Source organism: Triticum aestivum, chromosome 7D, assembly GCF_018294505.1.
Source record: "Triticum aestivum cultivar Chinese Spring chromosome 7D, IWGSC CS RefSeq v2.1, whole genome shotgun sequence".
In the NCBI taxonomy this organism is placed as follows: Eukaryota; Viridiplantae; Streptophyta; class Magnoliopsida; order Poales; family Poaceae; genus Triticum; species Triticum aestivum.
In genome coordinates this window covers 8,780,001-8,802,612 of record NC_057814.1, presented here as the reverse complement: position 1 = coordinate 8,802,612, position 22,612 = coordinate 8,780,001, and the positions used below count along the sequence as shown (strand labels likewise).

Below are 22,612 nucleotides of genomic sequence, written 5' to 3'. Positions count from 1 at the left end.
CTCCGGCCGAGCTCCATAGCAGCATCGACGGAGCTCCAACGCAGCATCGACGCTCCGGCGAAGCTCCATTACAACTCCGGCCGAGCTCCATTGCGGCCCCGGCAGAGCTCCGACGACTCCGGCGAAGCTCCGTTGAAACTCCGACCGAGCTCCATTGCAGCCCCAGCGGCAGCCCGTTGCACTGCAGTTCCGATGTCCACCGGCATGTTGCACTGCAGCTCCACCGGCCGGCATGCAGCGCCACGCCCGCTGCACTGAGCTCCGCCACCGGCGGGCAGCACGATGCATGTTGCACTGAAGCTACCTCCCGCCCACTGGCGAGTTGCACTGCAGCTCCGTCGCCCACCGAGAGCTACGAGGACGCGACACGCGCGCTCCATGGAACCATCCACCGCCGCTGACGAGATCCACGGGTTGCAGCGCTCCTCTCCGCAACACCGGCGGCGCTGCATCAACACGCTCGGCAACACCAACCGTGGCTGACGGTCCCGACGATGCGGCCGTTTCCTCCGTTGGCGCCGGCCACGGCTGCAACACCGGCGAGCTGTGCGATTGCAACTTCGGCGACATCAGCCGTCGATTTGAGACAGGATTGCAACAGACCCATGGTGGCTGCGACGGCTGGTTGCAGCACTCCCCCCGGCGAGATTCTCCGGTTGTAGCGCCGGTGAGCGCTGCCGCGAGCGGCGCATCCAGGGCCTTGTAGCGCCGGCGAGATTCAATAGACAGTTTGTGAGTGGTTTGCAGTCAACGCGTGGTGTACGGGGAGAGAAGAGACGTGTGGTGAGTGCTTCTCGGTTGAGAATTGGGATAAGCACGAAGGGTGGAAGCTGTGAAGCGCGAGGCCCACCTGGACACATGTCAAACGTTAGACGCGGCTTACGCTTGGGATAGATCATCCGGCTGATTTTAACACTTTCCCTAATTTTTATTATTTCTGGTATTTGTTGTGCTCCCATGATAGAAGAGGAACAGATAGGATGTTTTAAAAAAACTGATGAACTGAACGGCACACGGCGGCACGAACATGCTCTCGTGGCGGAGAACACATGCATATAAGCTGTCCACATCACATGTAGACAGCTAGCGAACCACCCAATAGATTCCCAAGCCAAACGGAATGGCGTCCGTGCATATAAGCTGTCTCCTGGCTCTCTAGTCTTGGCCTGCTAGTTGAGATTCAGATCCAATACACGAACAATTGGAGCCGGCCGGCGAGAAGCCGCATGCCGTGTGCCTGCCGTTCCCGACCCAGGGACACATCACGCCGATGATGAAGCTCGCCAAGCTCCTCCACTGCAAGGGCTTCCACGTCACCTTCGTCGCCACCGAGTACAACCGCCGCCGCCTCATCCGCTCCCGCGGCACGAGCGCCGCCGCGGGCCTCCCCGGCTTCGGCTTGGCCACCATCCCGGACGGCCTGCCCCTGTCACATGCCGACGCCGACGCCACACAGGGGACCCGGCGTCCCTCGCCTACTCCACCATGACCACCTGCCTCCCCCACTTCAAGAACCTACTTGCTGGCCTCAACAGCACATCCGGGGTGCCACCGGTCACGTGCGTCGTGGCAGATAACCTCATGAGTTTCGGCATGGACGCCGCAAGGGAGCTCGGCGTGCCGGCCGCGCTGCTCTGGACGGCCAGCGCCAGCGGCTACATGGGCTACCGCAACTTCCGTCTCCTCATCGACCAGGGCATCATTCCCCTCAAAGGTATCCTCCTATCTATCCTTGCAGTGCAAATTTGACTGTCTGAATCTTGAGTCTCAATAACTTTTTTTTTGCAGATGAAGAGCAACTGACAGACGGGTTCATGGACATGCCGGTGGACTGGGCGCCTGGGATGAGCAAGTACATGCGGCTGAAAGACTTCCCAACAATTCTCCGCACGACAGACCGCGACGACATCGCGCTAAACTTCAAGCTACACCATGTGGAGCGTGCCGAGGCCGCGGATGCAGTCATCATCAACACCATGGACGAGCTCGAGCAGCCGGCGCTCGACGTGATGCGTGCCATCATACCGGCCATCTACACCATCGGTCCGCTCAACTCCCTCACCGACCAAATCGTCCCCTGCATGGACCCCCAGCACAAGGTAAGCTCCAGCCTCTGGAATGAAGACCACAGCTGCCTGCAGTGGCTCGACGGCAGGAAGTCCCATTCCGTGGTGTACATGAACTCCGGGAGTGTAACCGTCATGAGCAATCACGAGCTGGTAGAGTTCGCGTGGGGGCTGGCCAACAGCGGCCAGGACTTCCACTAGATCATCAGGCCGGACATCGTGAAGAGCGAGGCCGCCGTGCTGCCCCCTGAGTTCTTTGAGGCCACCAAAGAGAGAGGCCTCATGGCGAGCTGGTGCGACCAAGCGGTGGTGCTGAGGCATGATGCCGTTTGTGTGTTCCTGACGCACAGCGGGTGGAACTCGACGGTCGAGGGCCTCTGCGGTGGTGTGCCGATGCTGTGTTGGCCGTTCTTCGCCGAGCAGCAGATCAACTGCCGGTACAAGTGCCTCGAGTGGGGGGTGGGCATGGAGATCGGTGACGACGTGCGGCGGGAGGTGGTCAACGAGAGGATCAAGGAGGCGGTGGGTGGGGAGAAGGGTAGGGAGATGAAGAAGAGAGCAGCGGAGTGGAGGGAGGTGGCTATTAGATCCAAGGTGACATCGTTGAATAATCTTGACTCACTAATCAATGATGTGTTACTATCCGGTAAAAAAACAGTTAGCACTTATTCTTACGTACCAAAGGTGATGGGATAGTTTGGAACGTCACAGGTAATGCCCACAGCGTTTTGTACGGACCTTTGTAGATACCGATTGCCTGCTATTTCTCGATCCCGGACTGTAAAATGTTTCTTTGTTAGCAATAACAATAGTTGATTTAGAACCTCTAGGCGTGGCCTTAAAGTTGATTATGTGCGTGAGCAAAAGACTAGGTCCAGGGCCGGCTCTGGCCCTAGGCGAACATGGGCGACGCCCAAGGGCCCATGTTTGGGGGGGGGGGGGGGGGGGGGGCATCACTGCTTTTATACGGGCTGAAAAAAAGGTTTGTGCTAAAGGGCCCAGCGGAAAAGGCCCCTGATCGGGAGAGGAAAAGGCAAAGTATCGATCGACCAGGCACGCGGACGTCTCGCCTCCTGGTTCGCTTGTCTGTTCGACTTCGACGCCTCGCCTCGGCCGCCTGCCTGTGTCGCTGCGCGGTTGCGCCTCCGGCCCTGACCCCCGAGATCCTGCAGTGGAGATCGCCCAGGCCGTGAATCCGTCTCCCTAATCGCCCATTCACCCTGCTCTGCTTTGCTCAAGGAGACAAGGAGTCAAGGTAATCTGAAGTTCTGAACACTGCGTACATACATATTTGCCTAGTGCCCTAGTCCTCTTAGATCTGATTATTCTTTAAAATCTTAGGTGTTACAATGCCACCAGGACAAAAGTCCGGTGCTGAGAAAAGAAAACAAAAAAAAAACGAGAGAATCAACTCATTGAAAAACAAAGAGGTTCTTTAAATAGGTTCTTTCGTGTGGTAACTAGTGTTGATAATCAAAGGCAAGAATCTGAACCGGGACAAGATGATGATCATAATTCAAATGATGATCCTGAAGTCAATGAACATTCCTTGGATGACAGTAAGTAACTAACTAGCGTCGATTTTTGTAGAAGTGAGTAAGTAAGTAACAACATATTGTTGTATTTAAATGCAGATATTGATGCTGATGTTAATGAGGACAACACAGGAGAGGAAAATTCGCAGCCTTCACCTGATGCTCGGAATGGTGATGAACAAGATGATTCTCTTTTATCTATATATGATCCTAGGACATGGGATAATCTTGATAATCGGAAAAGGGACATTTCAATTGAAAAGGGGCCGGTGAGAGAATTGGGCTTGGAGTTCCCTGCCTGCCCTGATGATGTCGAAGGTAGACGTTTTTCATATGCTTACTATTCCAGAAAATTAGCTAATAAAGAGGTTATGGACAGAAAGTGGTTGGTTTACTCTAAAGAGTTGGACAAAGTTTTTTGTTTTGCCTGCAAGTTGTTCAAATCAAACCAGAGCAGGTCTTTGCTAGCGTCTGATGGGTTAAGGGACTGGAAGCATCTCAGTGGAAGACTCCAAGAACATGAGAGCAGTGTTGAGCATTTAACAAACATGAACACATGGAATGATCTAAGGTTGAGGTTAAGCAAAAATCAAACAATTGATGATGACATGCAGCGGGAGATTGCAAAGGAAAAGGAGCGGTGGAGACAAGTTTTCCTAAGAATAATTTCTGCAGTGAAGTTTCTTGCAAAACGTAATTTGGCATTTCGAGGAACAAAGGGGAAGTTGTATGAAGATAATAATGGTAATTTTTTGGGCACGGTTGAAATGATTGCTGAATTCGATCATGTGATGCAAGAACATATTAGGCGCATTCAAAGTAATGAAATACATCATCATTATCTTGGCCACACTATTCAGAATGAGTTGATTTCTCTCCTTGCTGACGCCGTGAAAAAGGTTATCTTACGCACCATCAAGGATGCCAAGTATTTCTCTGTTATATTGGACTGTACCCTGGATGTGAGCCATGAAGAGCAAATGACGCTAATTGTGCGTTGTGTCAATGTCTCACGTAAGCGTACGTGTAAGGTCGGTCCGGGCCGCTTCCCACAATGCCGCCGAAACAAGATAAGACTAGTAGCGGCAAGAAGAATTGGCAACATCTACGCCCACAACTACTTTGTGTTCTACTCGTGCATAGAAACTACGCATAGACCTAGCTCATGATGCCACTGTTGGGGAACGTAGCAGAAATTTAAAATTTTCTACGCATCACCAAGATCAATCTATGGAGTTTACTAGCAACGAGAGGGAAGGAGTGCATCTACATACCCTTGTAGATCGCGAGCGGAAGCGTTCAAGAGAACGGGGTTGATGGAGTCGTACTCGTCGTGATCCAAATCACCGATGATCCTAGCGCCGAACGGACGGCACCTCCGCGTTCAACACACGTACGGAGCAGCGACGTCTCCTCCTTCTTGATCCAGCAAGGGGGAGGAGAGGTTGATGGAGATCCAGCAGCACGACGGCGTGGTGGTGGAAGTAGCGGGATTCCAACAGGGCTTCGCCAAGCGCTGCGGGAGGAGGGAGATGTGTCACGGGAGGGAGAGGGAGGCGCCAGGGCTTAGATATTGCTGCCCTCCCTCCCCCCACTATATATAGGGCCAAGGGAGAGGGGGGGGGGGCGCAGCCTTGGCCCTTCCTCCAAGGAAGGGTGCGGCCAGGGAGGAGTCCATCCTCCCCAAGGCACCTCAGAGGTGCCTTCCCCCTTTAGGACTCTCCCTTTCCCTTATCTCTTGGCGCATGGGCCTCTTGGGGCTGGTGCCCTTGGCCCATATAGGCCAAGGCGCACACCCCTACAGCCCATGTGGCCCCCCGGGGGTGGTGGACCCCCTTGGTGGATGCCCGGACCCCTTTCGGCACTCCCGGTACAATACCGATAATGCACGAAACTTTTTCGGCGACCAAAATAAGACTTCCATATATAAATCTTTACCTACGGACCATTCCGGAACTCCTCGTGACGTCCGGGATCTCATCCGGGACTCCGAACAACTTTCAGGTTACCTCATACTAATATCTCTACAACCCTAGCGTCACTGAACCTTAAGTGTGTAGACCCTACGGGTTCGGGAGACACGCAGACATGACCGAGACGACTCTCCGGTCAATAACCAACAGCGGGATCTGGATACCCATGTTGGCTCCCACATGCTCCTCGATGATCTCATCGGATGAACCACGATGTCGAGGATTCAATCAATCCCGTATACAATTCCCTTTGTCAATCGGTATGTTACTTGCCCGAGATTTGATCGCCGGTATCCCGATACCTTGTTCAATCTCGTTACCGGCAAGTCTCTTTACTCGTTCCATAACACGTCATCCCGTGATCAACTCCTTGGTTACATTGTGCACATTATGATGATGTCCTACCGAGTGGGCCCAGAGATACCTCTCCGTTTACACGGAGTGACAAATCCCAGTCTCGATTCGTGCCAACCCAACAGACACTTTCGGAGATACCTGTAGTGCACCTTTATAGCCACCCAGTTACGTTGTGACGTTTGGTACACCCAAAGCATTCCTACGGTATCCGAGAGTTGCACAATCTCATGGTCTAAGGAAATGATACTTGACATTAGAAAAGCTCTTAGCAAACGAACTACACGATCTTGTGCTAGGCTTAGGATTGGGTCTTGTCTATCACATCATTCTCCTAACGATGTGATCCCGTTATAAACGACATCCAATGTCCATGGTCAGGAAACTGTAACCATCTATTGATCAACGAGCTAGTCAACTAGAGGCTTACTAGGGACATGGTGTTGTCTATGTATCCACACATGTATCTGAGTTTCCTATCAATACAATTCTAGCATGGATAATAAACGATTATCATGAACAAGGAAATATAATAATAACCAATTTATTATTACCTCTAGGGCATATTTCCAACAGTCTCCCACTTGCACTAGAGTCAATAATCTAGTTCACATCACCATGTGATTAACACTCACAGGTCACATCACCAGGTGACCAACATCCAAAGAGTTTACTAGAGTCAACAATCTAGTTCACATCACCATGTGATTAACACTCAATGAGTTCTGATTTGATCATGTTATGCTTGTGAGAGAGGTTATTAGTCAACGGGTCTGAACCTTTCAGATCCGTGTGTGCTTTACGAATGTCTATGTCATCTTGTGGATGCTACCACGCGCTACTTGGAGCCATTTCAAATAACTGCTCTACTATACGAATCCGGTTTACTACTCAGAGTCATCCGGATTAGTGTCAAAGTTCGCATCGACGTAACTCTTTACGACGAACTCCTTTTCACCTCCATAATCGAGAAAATCCTTAGTCCACTAGATACTAAGGATAAGTTCGACCGCTGTCATGTGATCCATTCCCGGATCACTATTGTACCCCTTGACCAACTCATGGCAAGGCTCACTTCATGTGCGGTACACATCATAGCATACTGTAGAGCCCACGTCTAAAGCATAGGGGACGACCTTCGTCCTTTCTCTCTCTTCTGCTGTGGTCAGGTCTTGAGTCTTACTCAATACTCACACCTCGTAACACAGCCAAGAACTCCTTCTTTGCTGATCTATTTTGAACTCTTTCAAAATCATGTCAAGGTGTGCGTTCTTTGAAAGTATCATCAGGCGTCTTGATCTATCTCTATAGATCTTGATGCCCAATACGTAAGCAGCTTTATCCAGGTCTTCCTTTGAAAAAATCCTTTCAAACAACCCTTTATGCTTTCCAGAAATTTTACATCATTTCGGATCAACAATATGTCATTCACATATACTTATCAGAAATGTTGTAGCGCTCCCACTCACTTTATTGTAAATACAAGTTTCTAACAAACTTTGTATAACCCAAAACCTTTGATCACTCCATCAAAGTGTATATTCTGACTCCGAGATGCTTGCTCTAATCCATGGAAGGATCACTGGAGCTAGCATACCTTTAAGCATCCTTAGGATCGACAAAACCTTTCTGATTGTATCACATACAACCTTTCCTTACAAAAACTGGTAAGGAAACTTGTTTTGACATCCATCTGCCAGATTTCATAAATGCAGCTAATGCTAACATGAATCCGACGGACTTAAGCATCGCTACGGATGAGAAAATCTCATCGTAGTCAACTCCTTGAACTTGTGAAAACACTCTTTGCCACAAGTCGAGCTTCATAGACGGTAACCTTACCGTCCACGTCCGTCTTCTTCTTAAAGGTCCATTTATCTCAATGGCTTGCCGATCATCGGGCAAGTTCACCAAAGTCCATGCTTTGTTCTGATACATGGATCCTATCTCGGATTTTGTGGCTTCTAACCATTTGTCGGAATATGGGCCCACCATCGCTTCTCCATAGCTCGTAGGTTCATTGTTGTCTAGCAACATGACTTCCAAGACAGGATCACGCATTACTCTGAAGTAGTACGCATCCTCGTCGTCCTACGAGGTTTGGTAGTGACTTGATCCGAAGTTTCATGATCACTATCATAAGCTTCCACTTCAATTGGTGTAGGTGCCACAGGAACAACTTCCTGTGCCTTGCTACACACTAGTTGAAGTTATGGTTCAATAACCTCATCAAGTCTCCACCATCCTCCCACTCAATTCTTTCGAGAGAAACTTTTCCTCGAGAAAGGACTCGTTTCTAGAAGCAATTACTTTTGCTTCCAGATCTGAAATAGGAGGTATACCCAACTGTTTTGGGTTTTCTATGAAGATGCATTTATCCGCTTTGGGTTCGAGCTTATCAGCTTGAAACTTTTTCACATAAGCATCGCAGCCCCAAACTTTTAAGAAACGACAACTTAGGTTTCTCTAAACGGTGTCGTCTCAACGGAATTGCGTGGTGCCCCTTTTAAAGTGAATGCGGTTATCTCTAATGCCTAACCCATAAACGATAGTGGTAACTCGATAAGAGACATCATGGCATGCACCATATCCAATAGGGTGCAGTTATGATGTTCGGACACACCATCACACTGTGGTGTTCCAGGCGGTATTAATTGTGAAATACTTTCCACAATGTCTTAATTGTGTGCCAAACTCGTAACTCAGATACTCATCTCTATGATCATATCACAGACATTTTATCCTATTGTCACGACGATCTTCAACTTCACTCTGAAATTACTTGAACCTTTCAATAATTCAGACTTGTGTTTCATCAAGTAAATACACTCAGCATCTACTCAAATCATCTGTGAAGTAAGAACATAACGATATCCACTGCATGCCTCAGCACTCATTGGACTGCATACATCAAAATGTATTACTTCCAATAAGTTGCTCTCTTGTTCCATCTTACTGAAAACGAGGCCTTTCAGTCATCTTGCCCATGTGGTATGATTTGCATGTCTCAAGTGATTCAAAATCAAGTGAGTCCAAACGATCCATCTGCATGGAGTTTCTTCATGCATATATACCAATAGACATGGTTCGCATGTCTCAATCTTTTCAAAAACGACTGAGTCCAAAGATCCATCTACATGGAGCTTCTTCATGCGTTCTATACCAATATGACTCAAATGGCAGTGCCACAAGTATGTGGTACTATCATTACTATTTTATATCTTTTGGCACGAACATGTGTATCACTGCGATCGAGATTCATTTTAGGTGCAAGACCATTGAAGGTATTATTGAAATAAACAGAGTAACCATTATTCTCCTTAAATGAATAACCGTATTGCGATAAACATAATCCAATCATATTTATGCTCAACGCAAACACCAATCTGGATGGTAGAGGGAGCATGCGATGCTTGATCACATCAACCTTGGAAACACTTCCAACACACATCGTCATCTCACCTTTAGCTAGTCTCCATTTATTCCGCAGCTTTTATTTCGAGTTACTAACACTTACCAACCGAACCGGTATCTAATACCCTGGTGTTGCTAGGAGTACTAGTAAAGTACACATTCATATAATGTATATCCAATATACTACTGTCGACCTTGCCTGCCTTCTCATCTACCAAGTATCTAGGGTAGTACTGCTTCAGTGACCGTTCCCCTCATTACAGAAGCACTTAGTCTCGGGTTTGGGTTTAACCTTGGGATTCTTCGCTAGAGCAGCAAATGATTTGCTGTTTCATGAAGTATCCCTTCTTCCCTTGCCCTTCTTGAAACTAGTGGTTTTACTAACCATCAACAATTGATGCTCCTACTTGATTTCTACTTTCGCGGTGTCAAACATCGCGAGTTGCTCAAGGATCATCATATCTATCCCTGATATGTTATAGTTCATCACGAAGCTCTAATAGCTTGGTGGCAGTGACTATGGAGAACCATCACTATCTCATCTGGAAGATTAACTCCCACTCGATTCAAGTGATTGTAGTACTCAGACAATCTGAGCACATGCTCAACGATTGAGCTTTTCTCCCTTAGTTTGCAGGTTTAAGAAACTTGTCAGAGGTCTCATACCTCCTGACGTGGGCACTAGTCTGAAATCCCAATTTCAGTCTTCGGAACATCTCATATGTTCTGCGACGTTTCAAAACGTCTTTGTCGCCACAATTTTAAACCGTTAGCATTACGCACCGAACTATCACGTAGTCATCAAAACGTGTATGTCAGATGTTTCGCAACATCTACAGACGACGCTGAGGTTCAGCACACCGAGCGGTGCATTAAGGACATAAGCCTTTTGTGCAGCAATGAGGACAATCCTCAGTTCACGGACCCAGTCCGCATAATTGCTACTATCAACTTTCAACTAAATTTTCTCTAGGAACATATCTTAAACAGTAGAACTAAAGCGCAAGCTATGACATAATTTGCAAAGTCCTTTTGACTATGTTCATGATAATGAAGTTCATCTGATCATTTAATGAACTCCCACTCAGATAGACATCCCTCTAGTCATCTGAGTGATACATGATCCGAGTCAAACTAGGCCGTGTCCGATCATCACGTGAGATGGACTAGTCATCATCGGTGAACATCTCCATGTTGATCGTATCTGCTATACGACTCATGTTCGACCTTTCGGTCTCTTGTGTTCCGAGGCCATGTCTGTACATGCTAGGCTCGTCAAGTCAACCTAAGTGTTTCGCATGTGTTCCGAGGCCATGTCTGTACATGCTAGGCTCGTCAACACCCGTTGTATTCGAACGTTAGAATCTATCACACCCGATCATCACGTGGTGCTTCGAAACAACGAACCTTCGCAACGGTGCACAGTTAGGGGGAACACGTCTCTTGAAATTTTAGTGAGGGATCATCTTATTTATGCTACCATCGTTCTAAGCAAATAAGATGTAAACATGATAAACATCACATGCAAATCATAAAGTGACGTGATATGGCCAATATCATCTTGGGCCTTTTGATCTCCATCTTCGAGGCGCGGCATGATCACCTTCGTCACCGGCATGACACCATGATCTCCATCATCATGATCTCCATCATCGTGTCTTCATGAAGTTGTCTCGCCAACTATTACTTATACTACTATGGCTAACGGTTAGCAATAAAGTAAAGTAATTACATGGCGTTATTCATTGACACGCAGGTCATACAATAAATTAAGACAACTCCTATGGCTCCTGCCGGTTGTCATACTCATCGACATGCAAGTCGTGATTGCTATTACAAGAACATGATCAATCTCATACATCACATATATCATTCATCACATCCTTTTGGCCATATCACATCACATAGCATACCCTGCAAAAACAAGTTAGACGTCCTCTAATTGTTGTTGCAAGTTTTTACGTGGCTTGTATAGGTTTCTAGCAAGAACGTTTCTTACCTACGTAAAACCACAACGTGATATGCCAATTTATATTTACCCTTCATAAGGACCCTTTTCATCGAATCCGTTCCGACTAAAGTGGGAGAGACAGACAGCCGCTAGCCACCTTATGCAACTAGTGCATGTCAATCGGTGGAACCTGTCTCACGTAAGCGTACGTGTAAGGTCGGTCCGGGCCGCTTCATCCCACAATGCCGCCGAAACAAGATAAGACTAGTAGCGGCAAGAAGAATTGGCAACATCTACGCCCACAACTACTTTGTGTTCTACTCGTGCATAGAAACTACGCATAGACCTAGCTCATGATGCCACTGTTGAGGAACGTAGCAGAAATTCAAAATTTTCTACGCATCACCAAGATCAATCTATGGAGTTTACTAGCAACGAGAGGGAAGGAGTGCATCTACATACCCTTGTAGATCGCGAGCGGAAGCGTTCAAGAGAACGGGGTTGATGGAGTCGTACTTGTCGTGGTCCAAATCACCGATGATCCTAGCGCCGAACGGACGGCACCTCCGCGTTCAACACACGTACGGAGCAGCGACGTCTCCTCCTTCTTGATCCAGCAAGGGGGTAGGAGAGGTTGATGGAGATCCAGCAGCACGACGGCGTGGTGGTGGAAGTAGCGGGATTCCAACAGGGCTTCGCCAAGCGCTGCGGGAGGAGGGAGATGTGTCACGGGAGGGAGAGGGAGGCGCCAGGGCTTAGATATTGCTGCCCTCCCTCCCCCCACTATATATAGGGCCAAGGGAGAGGGGGGGGGGGGGTGCAGCCTTGGCCCTTCCTCCAAGGAAGGGTGCGGCCAGGGAGGAGTCCGTCCTCCCCAAGGCACCTCGGAGGTGCCTTCCCCCTTTAGGACTCTCCCTTTCCCTTATCTCTTGGCGCATGGGCCTCTTGGGGCTGGTGCCCTTGGCCCATATAGGCCAAGGCGCACACCCCTACAGCCCATGTGGCCCCCCGGGGCTGGTGGACCCCCGGACCCCTTTCGGCACTCCCGGTACAATACCGATAATGCGCGAAACTTTTCCGGCGACCAAAATAAGACTTCCCATATATAAATCTTTACCTACGGACCATTCCGGAACTCCTCGTGACGTCCGGGATCTCATCCGGGACTCCGAACAACTTTCGGGTTACCGCATACTAATATCTCTACAACCCTAGCGTCACCGAACCTTAAGTGTGTAGGCCCTACGGGTTCGGGAGACACGCAGACATGACCGAGACGACTCTCCGGTCAATAACCAACAGCGGGATCTGGATACCCATGTTGGCTCCCACATGCTCCTCGATGATCTCATCGGATGAACCACGATGTCGAGGATTCAATCAATCCCGTATACAATTCCCTTTGTCAATCGGTATGTTACTTGCCCGAGATTCGATCGTCGGTATCCCGATACCTTGTTCAATCTCGTTACCGGCAAGTCTCTTTACTCGTTCCGTAACACATCATCCCGTGATCAACTCCTTGGTCACATTGTGCACATTATGATGATGTCCTACCGAGTGGGCCCAGAGATACCTCTCCGTTTACACGGAGTGACAAATCCCAGTCTCGATTCGTGCCAACCCAACAGACACTTTCAGAGATACCTGTAGTGCACCTTTATAGCCACCCAGTTACGTTGTGACGTTTGGTACACCCAAAGCATTCCTACGGTATCCGGGAGTTGCACAATCTCATGGTCTAAGGAAATGATACTTGACATTAGAAAAGCTCTTAGCAAACGAACTACACGATCTTGTGCTAGGCTTAGGATTGGGTCTTGTCCATCACATCATTCTCCTAACGATGTGATCCCGTTATCAACGACATCCAATGTCCATGGTCAGGAAACTATAACCATCTATTGATCAACGAGCTAGTCAACTAGAGGCTTACTAGGGACATGGTGTTGTCTATGTATCCACACATGTATCTGAGTTTCCTATCAATACAATTCTAGCATGGATAATAAACGATTATCATGAACAAGGAAATATAATAATAACCAATTTATTATTGCCTCTAGGGCATATTTCCAACAGTCAATATGTCAAGTAACATTCCGAGAGTGGAGGAGTTTTTCCTAGAGTTCTTAAAGGTTGATAACACATCAGGATTGGGTCTTTTTAATGTACTGATGGATACATTGGATTCTTTTGATTTGAATGTCGCCGATGTGAGAGGGCAAGGTTATGACAATGGCTCCAACATGAAGGGAAAAAATCAAGGTGTTCAGACTCGATTGCTTAAAGTTAACCCCAAAGCATTATACATGCCATGTGCATGTCATAGTTTGAATCTCACTCTTTGCGACATGGCGAAATCTTGCGAACAAGCTATTTCATTTTTTGGTATTATACAACGTATATACGTATTGTTTGCACGCTCTACTAAAAGGTGGAAGATTTTGCTTGATAATGTTCCAAATCTGACTCTCAAACCTTTATCTAATACTCGTTGGGAGAGTAGAATAAAGAGTGTGCAACCTATAAGGTACCAAACTCGGCAAGTAAGATCAGCTTTGAAGGAACTAGAGAAGTCTTCTACTGATGATCCAGCTGCAGTAAGTCATGCTCAATCTTTGTTCAGTGCACTTGGGAAATTTGAGACTTTGGTTGGTATGGTTATTTGGCATGATATTTTATTTTCTGTCAATATGGTGAGCAAAAAGTTACAGGAAAAAATTGTGTGCATCGATGCTACTCTCAAACACATTGAAGGGGTCATTTCATATTTTGAGAAGTATAGAGATGAAGGCTTCTATTCTAGTATTGAGAGTGCCAAACTCATTGCAGCGAATATGGGCATAGAGCCAAAATTTCGTACAAAACATCAAAGTAAAAGGAAGAGGCATTTTGATGAAATCAATGATGTAGATGAAGATCCACAACTGTCAGCTATTGAATCCTTCAGAGTTACTTACTTTCTTGTCATTGTTGACACTGCAATTGCTTCATTGAATAGTCGATTTGAGCAGCTGAAGGCATTTGAAAAGGTGTTTGGTTTCTTATTCAACTCAAATAAGTTGAAGTCATTGGACGATAGTAATCTACGAAAATCTTGCACTATTTTTGCACAAACTTTTACTCATGAAAAGTCACATGATGTTGACCTTGATGATTTTTTCTCTGAGTTAAAAGTGTTGAAGGTAACTTTGCCAGATGATTTGATGTCAGCACCTGAGATTCTTCAATTTGTTACAGCTGTCGGTTGCTATCCAAATGTGTCAGTTGCTTATCGGATCCTCTTGACTATACCGGTGACTATAGCCTCGGCTGAAAGAAGTTTCTCTAAACTGAAACTACTGAAAAATTGTTTGAGGTCAACTATGTTACAAGAGAGATTGAATGGCTTGGCTACCTGTTGTATTGAGAAGGATATCTTGGACAGAATTGATCTTGATACTCTCATCAATGATTTTGCATCCCGAAATGCTCGAAGAAGTTTTTTTTGTGAAAAACTGATGTATTATTGTCGATGAACTCAAGTACTTGGTTCTTATTTGAGGTAATCAAACTAGCAGCGAAAAGTATTTTTTATATTTTGCTACTCTTTTATTCCTTCTGCCATGATATGACATAACTTAAGCGCTTATCAGTTACTTATAGACGTCTCTAAATAAGAATGTGTGGTTAGATGTAAACTTTAATATTTTGCGCCTATATATCTATAGATGTGTACATATATTATCAGTGTAGGGGCCTATTTTTCAACTTCGCCCTAGGGCCCCGCAAAATATAGAGCCGGCCCTGACTAGGTCATGCTCCCATGTATGCTTGGGCAGTGGCGGAGCTAGAGCTTGACCCCACATGGGGTGCCAACCTTCTCACTCACGACATAAACGCCATGTATCTCCCGCAAAATAAAAAAGAGAGATAGAAATGACATGTATGTAACCACGGCACTCCCACTAGATCCGGCACTATGCTTGGGTACAAATTCTTCCGTTCCCTTTCAAAATAAAACACTGCAATAATACAGTTGAGCATCTCGTAAGTGGATACAAACGCCCAATTCAACAAATATATGATAAGAGCAATTGAGAGTGATAACTGAAGTAACACATTTGTCCGTTGGTACTCTCTGTGTCTCCTAATATAAGAACGTTTTTCAAGCTAACAAGTCCCGTAATATTAGAATGTTTTTCAAGCTTCCAGCCATGTCTCTACAAGTTCACGCACATTAAAATAGAAACATGTACTGCTTCAGCTGACAAACTTAATTTCTATCTTGGTTTGAGCTTCCGGCTGGTGGTTAATGACACCTAATTGAAATACAAGTACATAACAGGAACCAATTGAGAGATGCTTCAGCTGACAAACTTAATTTTTTTTAGAATAAGTTTAGCTAGCCATCAACATGCATTATAGAAGTACTCTACACGGCGCACACATTAAACTAGGAAAACACATGTACTTCCTCTGTCCCAAAATTTTTGTCTTAAATTTGTCTAGATATGGATGTATCTAATACTAAAATGTGACTTGATACATCCGTATTTAGACAAATCTAAAACAAGAATTTTGGGATGGAGGGAGTACCTGGTAGTGCGTTAGCTCCTGTCCGGTCTCAGCCGTCAGATTGAACCAAGCCACACCATTGGATGCCTTTTCCGATTCGTCTTTTTTCTCTACATTGGTCAACACACACAGAGGGAAACCCCCATGTTTCTGTTTATCCATTTTAATTTCATCATTAAGTAGAAACCCTTTTGGATTTTTTTCATTGTATTGAGAGAATTTTCAAAATTTAAACAAGAAACCAATTAGAAAAAATTAGTTCTATAATTGCAAGTTAGAAATAAGAAGTTCCAACTCTTTCAAGCAGTGTTATAGGGCACATCCACAATCAAGCATAAAAATGAAAGGGAAAGAAAAAAAAAGAAAATACCAACACGAATCTTGGCGTAACATCAATGACATAGGACTTAGATGTGCAATACCCACACGAATAACCACACAAATCTCCACGGTGGTAGATTCCAGCAACGATAGCACGCGCGGTGGCCCCGCGTTCCACCGTCGCAGCTCGTGATCACCGTGGTCTATGGCTGTTGAAGCACGCGAGGGCTGCGGTTGCAGCACTGGTCATCGCCCGTCGTAGCATCTGATGATTGTCGACGTAGACAGGATGATCGTCGTAGGGGACTAGTTGCCGTGGCCATGGCAACCGAGCAGCAGCGGTTTCAGGCGTGCAGGGAAGAGAGGTGCTTGCAGCAGCAGGGTATCGTCATGGGGGCCTCCACCGCAAGCAGCATTCTCCCTACCTACCTCTGCCGGCTGTCCTTCTTCACCAAGGCGTTCCAGCTCAACGACGCAATCTTCGCCAAGTACATGCCAAGGCAAAATAAGTGCCCTATTTTTCATGTGATGAAGACAAGATACATTTTCCCTGCAATTTAAGTACATTTGTGCTTGGGTCATTTTGACCGGCCACATGTTTTCATGCCGAATTTCGTCCGTGAAGTCTGGGCGTGTCACTTAGGAAACACACTCATGATTCATCCCATCGTGTGTCTAATGTCAGAGATCCTACCATTCTGAAAGCCATTGTAGCACAGCTATATAATAGTGTTGGCGTTCTGAAACACACTGCTACAAAATGTTGCTTGCCCAACTTCCTGCTCCGACTTTCTCAAAACAAAACAAAAAAACCTTCTTGCTCCGAGATTCCTGCGAGATCAACTTGATGCTTCTGATGGAGAGGAACATGGGATTGCCTGGATAACACGGGAATAAAATAGTACCAGTGCTGGGAAAAACAATTAGACCTGAAAGCACGGATGGGCGACCTTTATAATAGAATGTTATTTTAGCTGACAGGACCACTTTGTGTTGAATAAAGCTCTCAATTTCCATGCAAAAATAGTAATAATAGCATGTTATTTTTAGATAATCCGTCCATTGTATAACAAGGGCCATCCTAGGTGTTGACCAGATGATAATCCTAAAAGATCGACCACCTCGGCTGCCACTCGATGGAGTCATGGACAACCGTCTGACCCCTTCACGTGAACCTCTAAGCCTTTTTTTGACGTGGTGCGCCTCTAAGCCTTTGCAGCAAGTATCATATTGCACTCGGCGCTTTGAAAGACAAGTCTTGTTGCAATCTCTGAACAGTTTTTTATTTCTGCCCTACAGCCATCCGATTTGCTCGCCAAGTATTCGCAACAAGTCTCTCATTGTGCTCAGTGTTTTGCAACATGAGTCTTGTTGCAATCCCTGAATATTATTATTTTTTGTTTTTTTTCTACGCGACAGCTGCCCAATCTGCATGATGAGCCCTGGCAACAAGTCTCATGTTGCGCTCAACACTTTGCAACATGAGCCTTGTCGCAATGCCTGAACTGTTTTTCTTTTGTGTGTCCGATCAGCTCGCTAGGCCTTTGCAAAAAGCCTCATGTTGCTTCTCTCTCTCTAAAAAAACAAGCCTCGTGTTGCGTTCAGTGCTTTGCAACACGTCCTACTGGAATTTCGGAGTTTCCTGAGTACCAGAAAAACTCTGCGAAAGCCATTTCCCACTCGGTAGAAACTTTGCCGAGTGTATTTCTCGGCTAAGGGTACTGGGCCCAAACCCTCCAGGCAAAGCTCACTTTTTTTGCCGACTGCTTCCGGTTGACGGGAAGTGTTTCTGTAACAGCAAGTCTTCTTTCCAAGCAGTTATAAACTTAACAAAGCGAAGAGTTTTCCTTCCCCATAACGGCAATATCTTACTGGCGATGAGATTGTTTCATTTCCGACAATGCGCATAACAAGGCGGTAGTAATGCGCATGAAGTATCCTACATACTCAAGAGTAGTATAGCTGATTTATTCAGGTGTTCTCCACTAATCATCACCAAATTAACTCTTCCATGGAATCAACGATAGTATTCCCACGAACACTACTAGCCATCAGAGCGTGGCGATGTACGCGTCGGCGAGCATCTTGCCGAGCCGGACCTGCGCCTGGGTGGTGAGGTGTGTGACGTCGCTAGCAAGGGGGAGACCCATGGCATCCACGTACTTGAGGTTCGGCACCCGCACCGCCCTCTGCTCCTTCCTCACCAGATCCAGCCACTTCCCCTGATTCTGCGCCGTCGCGATCCCAACCTACAACAAGATCATGGATGTTTTTACTCACAGGGTTCAAAATGGAGAATAATGGAGTCAGAGCAGGGGACCCATGCATGGATGTAGTGTAGCGACGGACTTGGATGACGAGGAGGTTGGGCATGGCGAGGTCCTGGCGGACGTCCCGGACGAACGCCTCCATCCTCCAGGCATAGGCCAGCGCGTCCTCGCACCGCATGGCGTCGGCCTCCCCCTGGAACCACAGCAAGGCGGCGATCCTGCCGGCCCCTGCGCCGGCGACGCAGGCGCGGGTCACCATCCGATCGTACATATCCGAGCCGTGGGTCCAGTTGGCGATGGGCGTGCCGCCCTGCGCACAGGGGACGAGGCCCACGACGGCGCCCCTGGGGCAGGCCGGCGCCCGGAGCAGCGCGTGCACGAACGGCATCCCCGGGCCCACGCCCACCATGTTGCCCACGTCCACACCGGCGTGCAGCGGCTCGCGGGCCTCCTCCCAGCGGAGGGTCGGCGAGAGGCGGAGCGTGCGGGGTGACGATGAGTAGATGCTTTATTTGTTTTAGGATTATCTTTTTGTAGTTAGTACATGATCATAGATGATTGGTAGGGAGTATATGATGTGATGGTGAATATGTAGGAAAATTTGTTTCGTTTTGGACTTTTGGTGATTATGTTGTCCCATAGGAAATTTGAAGAGAGATGTTGAATACTTGATGGTTGTATGTGGTAAGGTTTGTTTGATAATTTGGTTCGATTATAGATAATGTGTGTATTTGCTAGCAATATATACATAATACAAGATGGCTAAGCTATCGGCAACCCCGTGCGTCTGTAGTGCTCGGGCATGGGATCCTCACACGTTGCCACGTATTTCGTTTCACCGGTTGACATGTGTTTGCACTTACTTTTACTGTTTATTGGAGATGACGGTGTTGTGGGCGAACGAAATATCTCTGGATGTGCCCGACAACCCAACGCTTCTCTCTCCTCAGCCACATACCTCCTCCCACTTTGCTGCCGCACTCATCGTCGAGCCCTATGGCGACCGCCATGCGCCACCGCGTTTGCCCCTCCCCCCCCCCCCATGCGCCACCGCGTTTGCCCCTCCCCCCCCCCCCCCCCCCCCCCCCCCGACTTGATCTACCGAGTCCAAAGGCCATCGAAGTCCACACCGCCATCCCCTTCACCATCCCACGTTGTTGAAGTCACCTCCGCTCCACACGCCTCCAGCCCCATGTTGCCTCCCGTCCCTAGCAGCCATACCTCTCTTCGCTCAGCTGATATTCTCCTCCTCACGCTGCCCCAGCTTCTCGCCACGATCATTGGGTCACCATTCCATGGCACAAAGGAAGACAATGCGATAGACCACCTCGATGGCACACCCAATGCAGTGCGGGATGGAGATGAAGCTGGGGAAGATGCTCGGCGGACGGTATTGACAGTGAGAAGTCCAGGGGAAGAGGCATCCACCTGAAATTGCAGCTCGCCAACACCCTTATGGAATGCATGACATGGGCTACGTTGGTCTGTGGAGGTTGCCGCCACTGCAACCATGTTTGTGTCCTCTCCAACTGGTTATATCTCTCCTCTTTGTTGAGTTGCCTCTTCCTTGGTTTTATTTTCTCTTTGTCATACCTCCAATGCGTGCCCCTTACTAGCACCTACACCTGAGAGCCAAAGGGTATTTTCATACTTAGTTACTACATGACCCTTACTAGCAGTGAATAGGCATTCCCATGATGCAGATTTTGCACTTTGACACGGATTTTTGGCTTTTGGGAGCATATGCTCCCTAATGAACAGTAAAATCAAAATAAATTTTAAAAATTCTGTTTTTTGTAGATGTTCATATTAGTGTAGCAAGTGTGCTTGAAAGTTTTCACGCCTTATGGGGTAGCAATGGCTCGTCGGTGAAAATAATAATTAAGTGTAACGTTTGGGGGTAACATTTGGCATTCGACTTGTTTCTTTTGCACATGTCAAAATGCTTAAGTTTTTCCCATAAAAATTTGCATGTACCATTTGAGTGTGACAATGAACACATATAATTTTTTTCAATTTTTTGGACATTTGTAAAATCCATTTGTGGCACGCAGGAACATGTGCTCCCTTGAGCCAAAATGGATTTTCCACATTCCCATCCCCGTTAAAGCAACATGCAAGCCCATGGTCTGTCTATTCCAGAGTGCCCCTCAACAAACTTCAACTTACGTTTACATTGCTAGCTGATAATATACATAAGATGATATACAGAGATGTCAAACAAAGTCACTATTGAAATATACCCCAGCATATCACCTGTTCACACATCCCCAGTTCCATTCCTGGTGCAAACTTTTTCTTTATTTGTTTATTCTGCACAAGTGAAATATCTTGTCTTTGGTGTGAGTGTTGATTACCAGTTAATCAATACCGTCCGGCTCGATACGGATTTAACCAGTTCAATGCTTGTCCGGTCTTCAACGTGAACCAAATCGCTTGAGTCTGTTGTTCAGGTTCTTTTGGGTTGGTAAGATCAGATCACAATAGGAGGAGGAGACAACAAAGAGCCGATCGGGTCTAGTTTTAATAACTATGGCCCCGATTAAAACAATAGGCAAGTCCATGATCTGACTTATCCAGCTTGCCCATCAAGAAACTTTGACTAGTATTGCATTACTAGCTGATAAACATCTAATGATACAGATGTCAAACAAAGTCACTATCATCTCATATTATCTTTGCACTATCATATCATATGAATCCATTTGTTTATATTGAAGCAACGGAGTAGCATGTCTCATACGACCTTTGACAAAGAAACTAAAGGCCATTGACTAAAAGAAACTAAAAAAAAATTCAATATTTCTTGGAGAAGAATCAGTAGCACCCACCATTTGAATTATAAATCCAGTGCAGATCAAGAGGGCAAGATATCAGCAAGATCATATGCCTATAAGTACTCGCATCTTAGATAGTAGCTTAACCAGCCAAGATATCAGCAAGCAAGAACCTGCAGTAAGCTAGCAAAGGAAAGATGGCTGAACCGGTTAAGCTAATCGGCACATTGGCGAGCCCATTCGTCCACCGCGCCGCTGCCGCCCTGCGGCTCAAAGGGGTGCCCTACGAGCTGATCCTGGAAGATCTCCAGAGCAAGAGCGAGCTGCTGCTGAAGCACAACCCCATCCACCAGAAGGTGCCGGTGGTTCTTCACGGCGACCGAGCCATCTGCGAATCCCTCGTCATCATGGAGTATATCGACGAGGCCTTCGACAGACCGCCCCTCCTGCCGACTGATCCCTACGACCGCGCCACCGCCTGTTTCTGGGCGCAGTTCCTGGAACAGAAGGTGATCATCTCCTATATCCTCCTACTTTCCATACAAGCTAGCGACCGTCTTTTCGTGCCCATGCAGCCATGAACTTACCCTACACTTTAATGGTCATGCAAGCAGTGCTCGAGGCCGTTCTGGCTGGCCATGTGGCTGGACGCCCGCGAGGAGCAGAAGGGGTTCGTGAAGGAGATGAAGGAGAACCTGGCGCTGCTGGAAGGGCAGCTTCAGGGGAAAAAGTTCTTCGGCGGCGACTCCATTGCCTCGACGTCGTGGCCTGCGGGTCGGCTCACTGGATCTACGCGTTCGAGGAGGTGACCGGGGTGAGCTTGATGGGCGAGAACGAGTTCCCTGCTCTGCGCCGCTGGGGAAAGGAGTATACTGAGAATGAAAGCGTGAAGGAGTGCCTGCCGGCGAGGGTGCAGCTCGTCGCCCTCTTCAGCGCGATGAAGGACAAATACAAGATGATAGCAAACGGGATGCTCCATCAGTAGTAGCAACTCGATCGGTGCAATGCAGTGTGCCAGTATAATTATCCATGTTGTGTGCTAGAATAAAGTTTGTGGAATCGTGACTCCATAATCTACCGGGATGTATTCTTATGTATGTGTGTGACATCAAAAATCATGAGTGCTTAATATTGGTGCTATATGGGTGTGTCTAGGGCCGAAAATGCTGCACTTGCGAATAAGTCTTACGAAATCTTACGTACTAACTCCCCTTTCCCCTAATCAACTACTAATCCCCCTGAATTTCGTAACACTAATTACGTAAGCAATTTACGTAGGTGTAGAAGAACTCGTCTAGGGCTCATCCAGATATGACAAAACTATATCACATCTAAGTATGACATCAACATTATTGTGGCCACGAGAGATATGTCTTGCTTACAGCGAGACG

At 47.1% G+C, this 22,612-nt stretch overlaps 1 protein-coding gene and 2 pseudogenes across 1 annotated transcript; 2 read left to right on the top strand and 1 right to left on the bottom strand.

Moving 5' to 3' along the window:
* The first annotated feature begins 1,255 nt into the window (after positions 1-1,255).
* Positions 1,256-16,735, top strand: LOC123170587 (7-deoxyloganetin glucosyltransferase-like; annotated as a pseudogene).
* A 1,490-nt stretch (positions 16,736-18,225) lies between these two features.
* On the bottom strand, positions 18,226-19,638 carry LOC123170586 (probable carbohydrate esterase At4g34215). Its single transcript, XM_044588436.1, has 3 exons — positions 19,547-19,638; positions 18,524-18,950; positions 18,226-18,423 (listed from the first exon to the last, which is right to left on the bottom strand). Exons 1-3 carry the CDS (start codon positions 19,636-19,638, stop codon positions 18,226-18,228), a joined length of 717 nt encoding a protein of 238 aa, XP_044444371.1.
* Positions 19,639-21,394: 1,756 nt separating this feature from the next.
* On the top strand, positions 21,395-22,206 carry LOC123170383 (probable glutathione S-transferase; annotated as a pseudogene).
* The last annotated feature ends 406 nt before the right edge of the window (positions 22,207-22,612 follow it).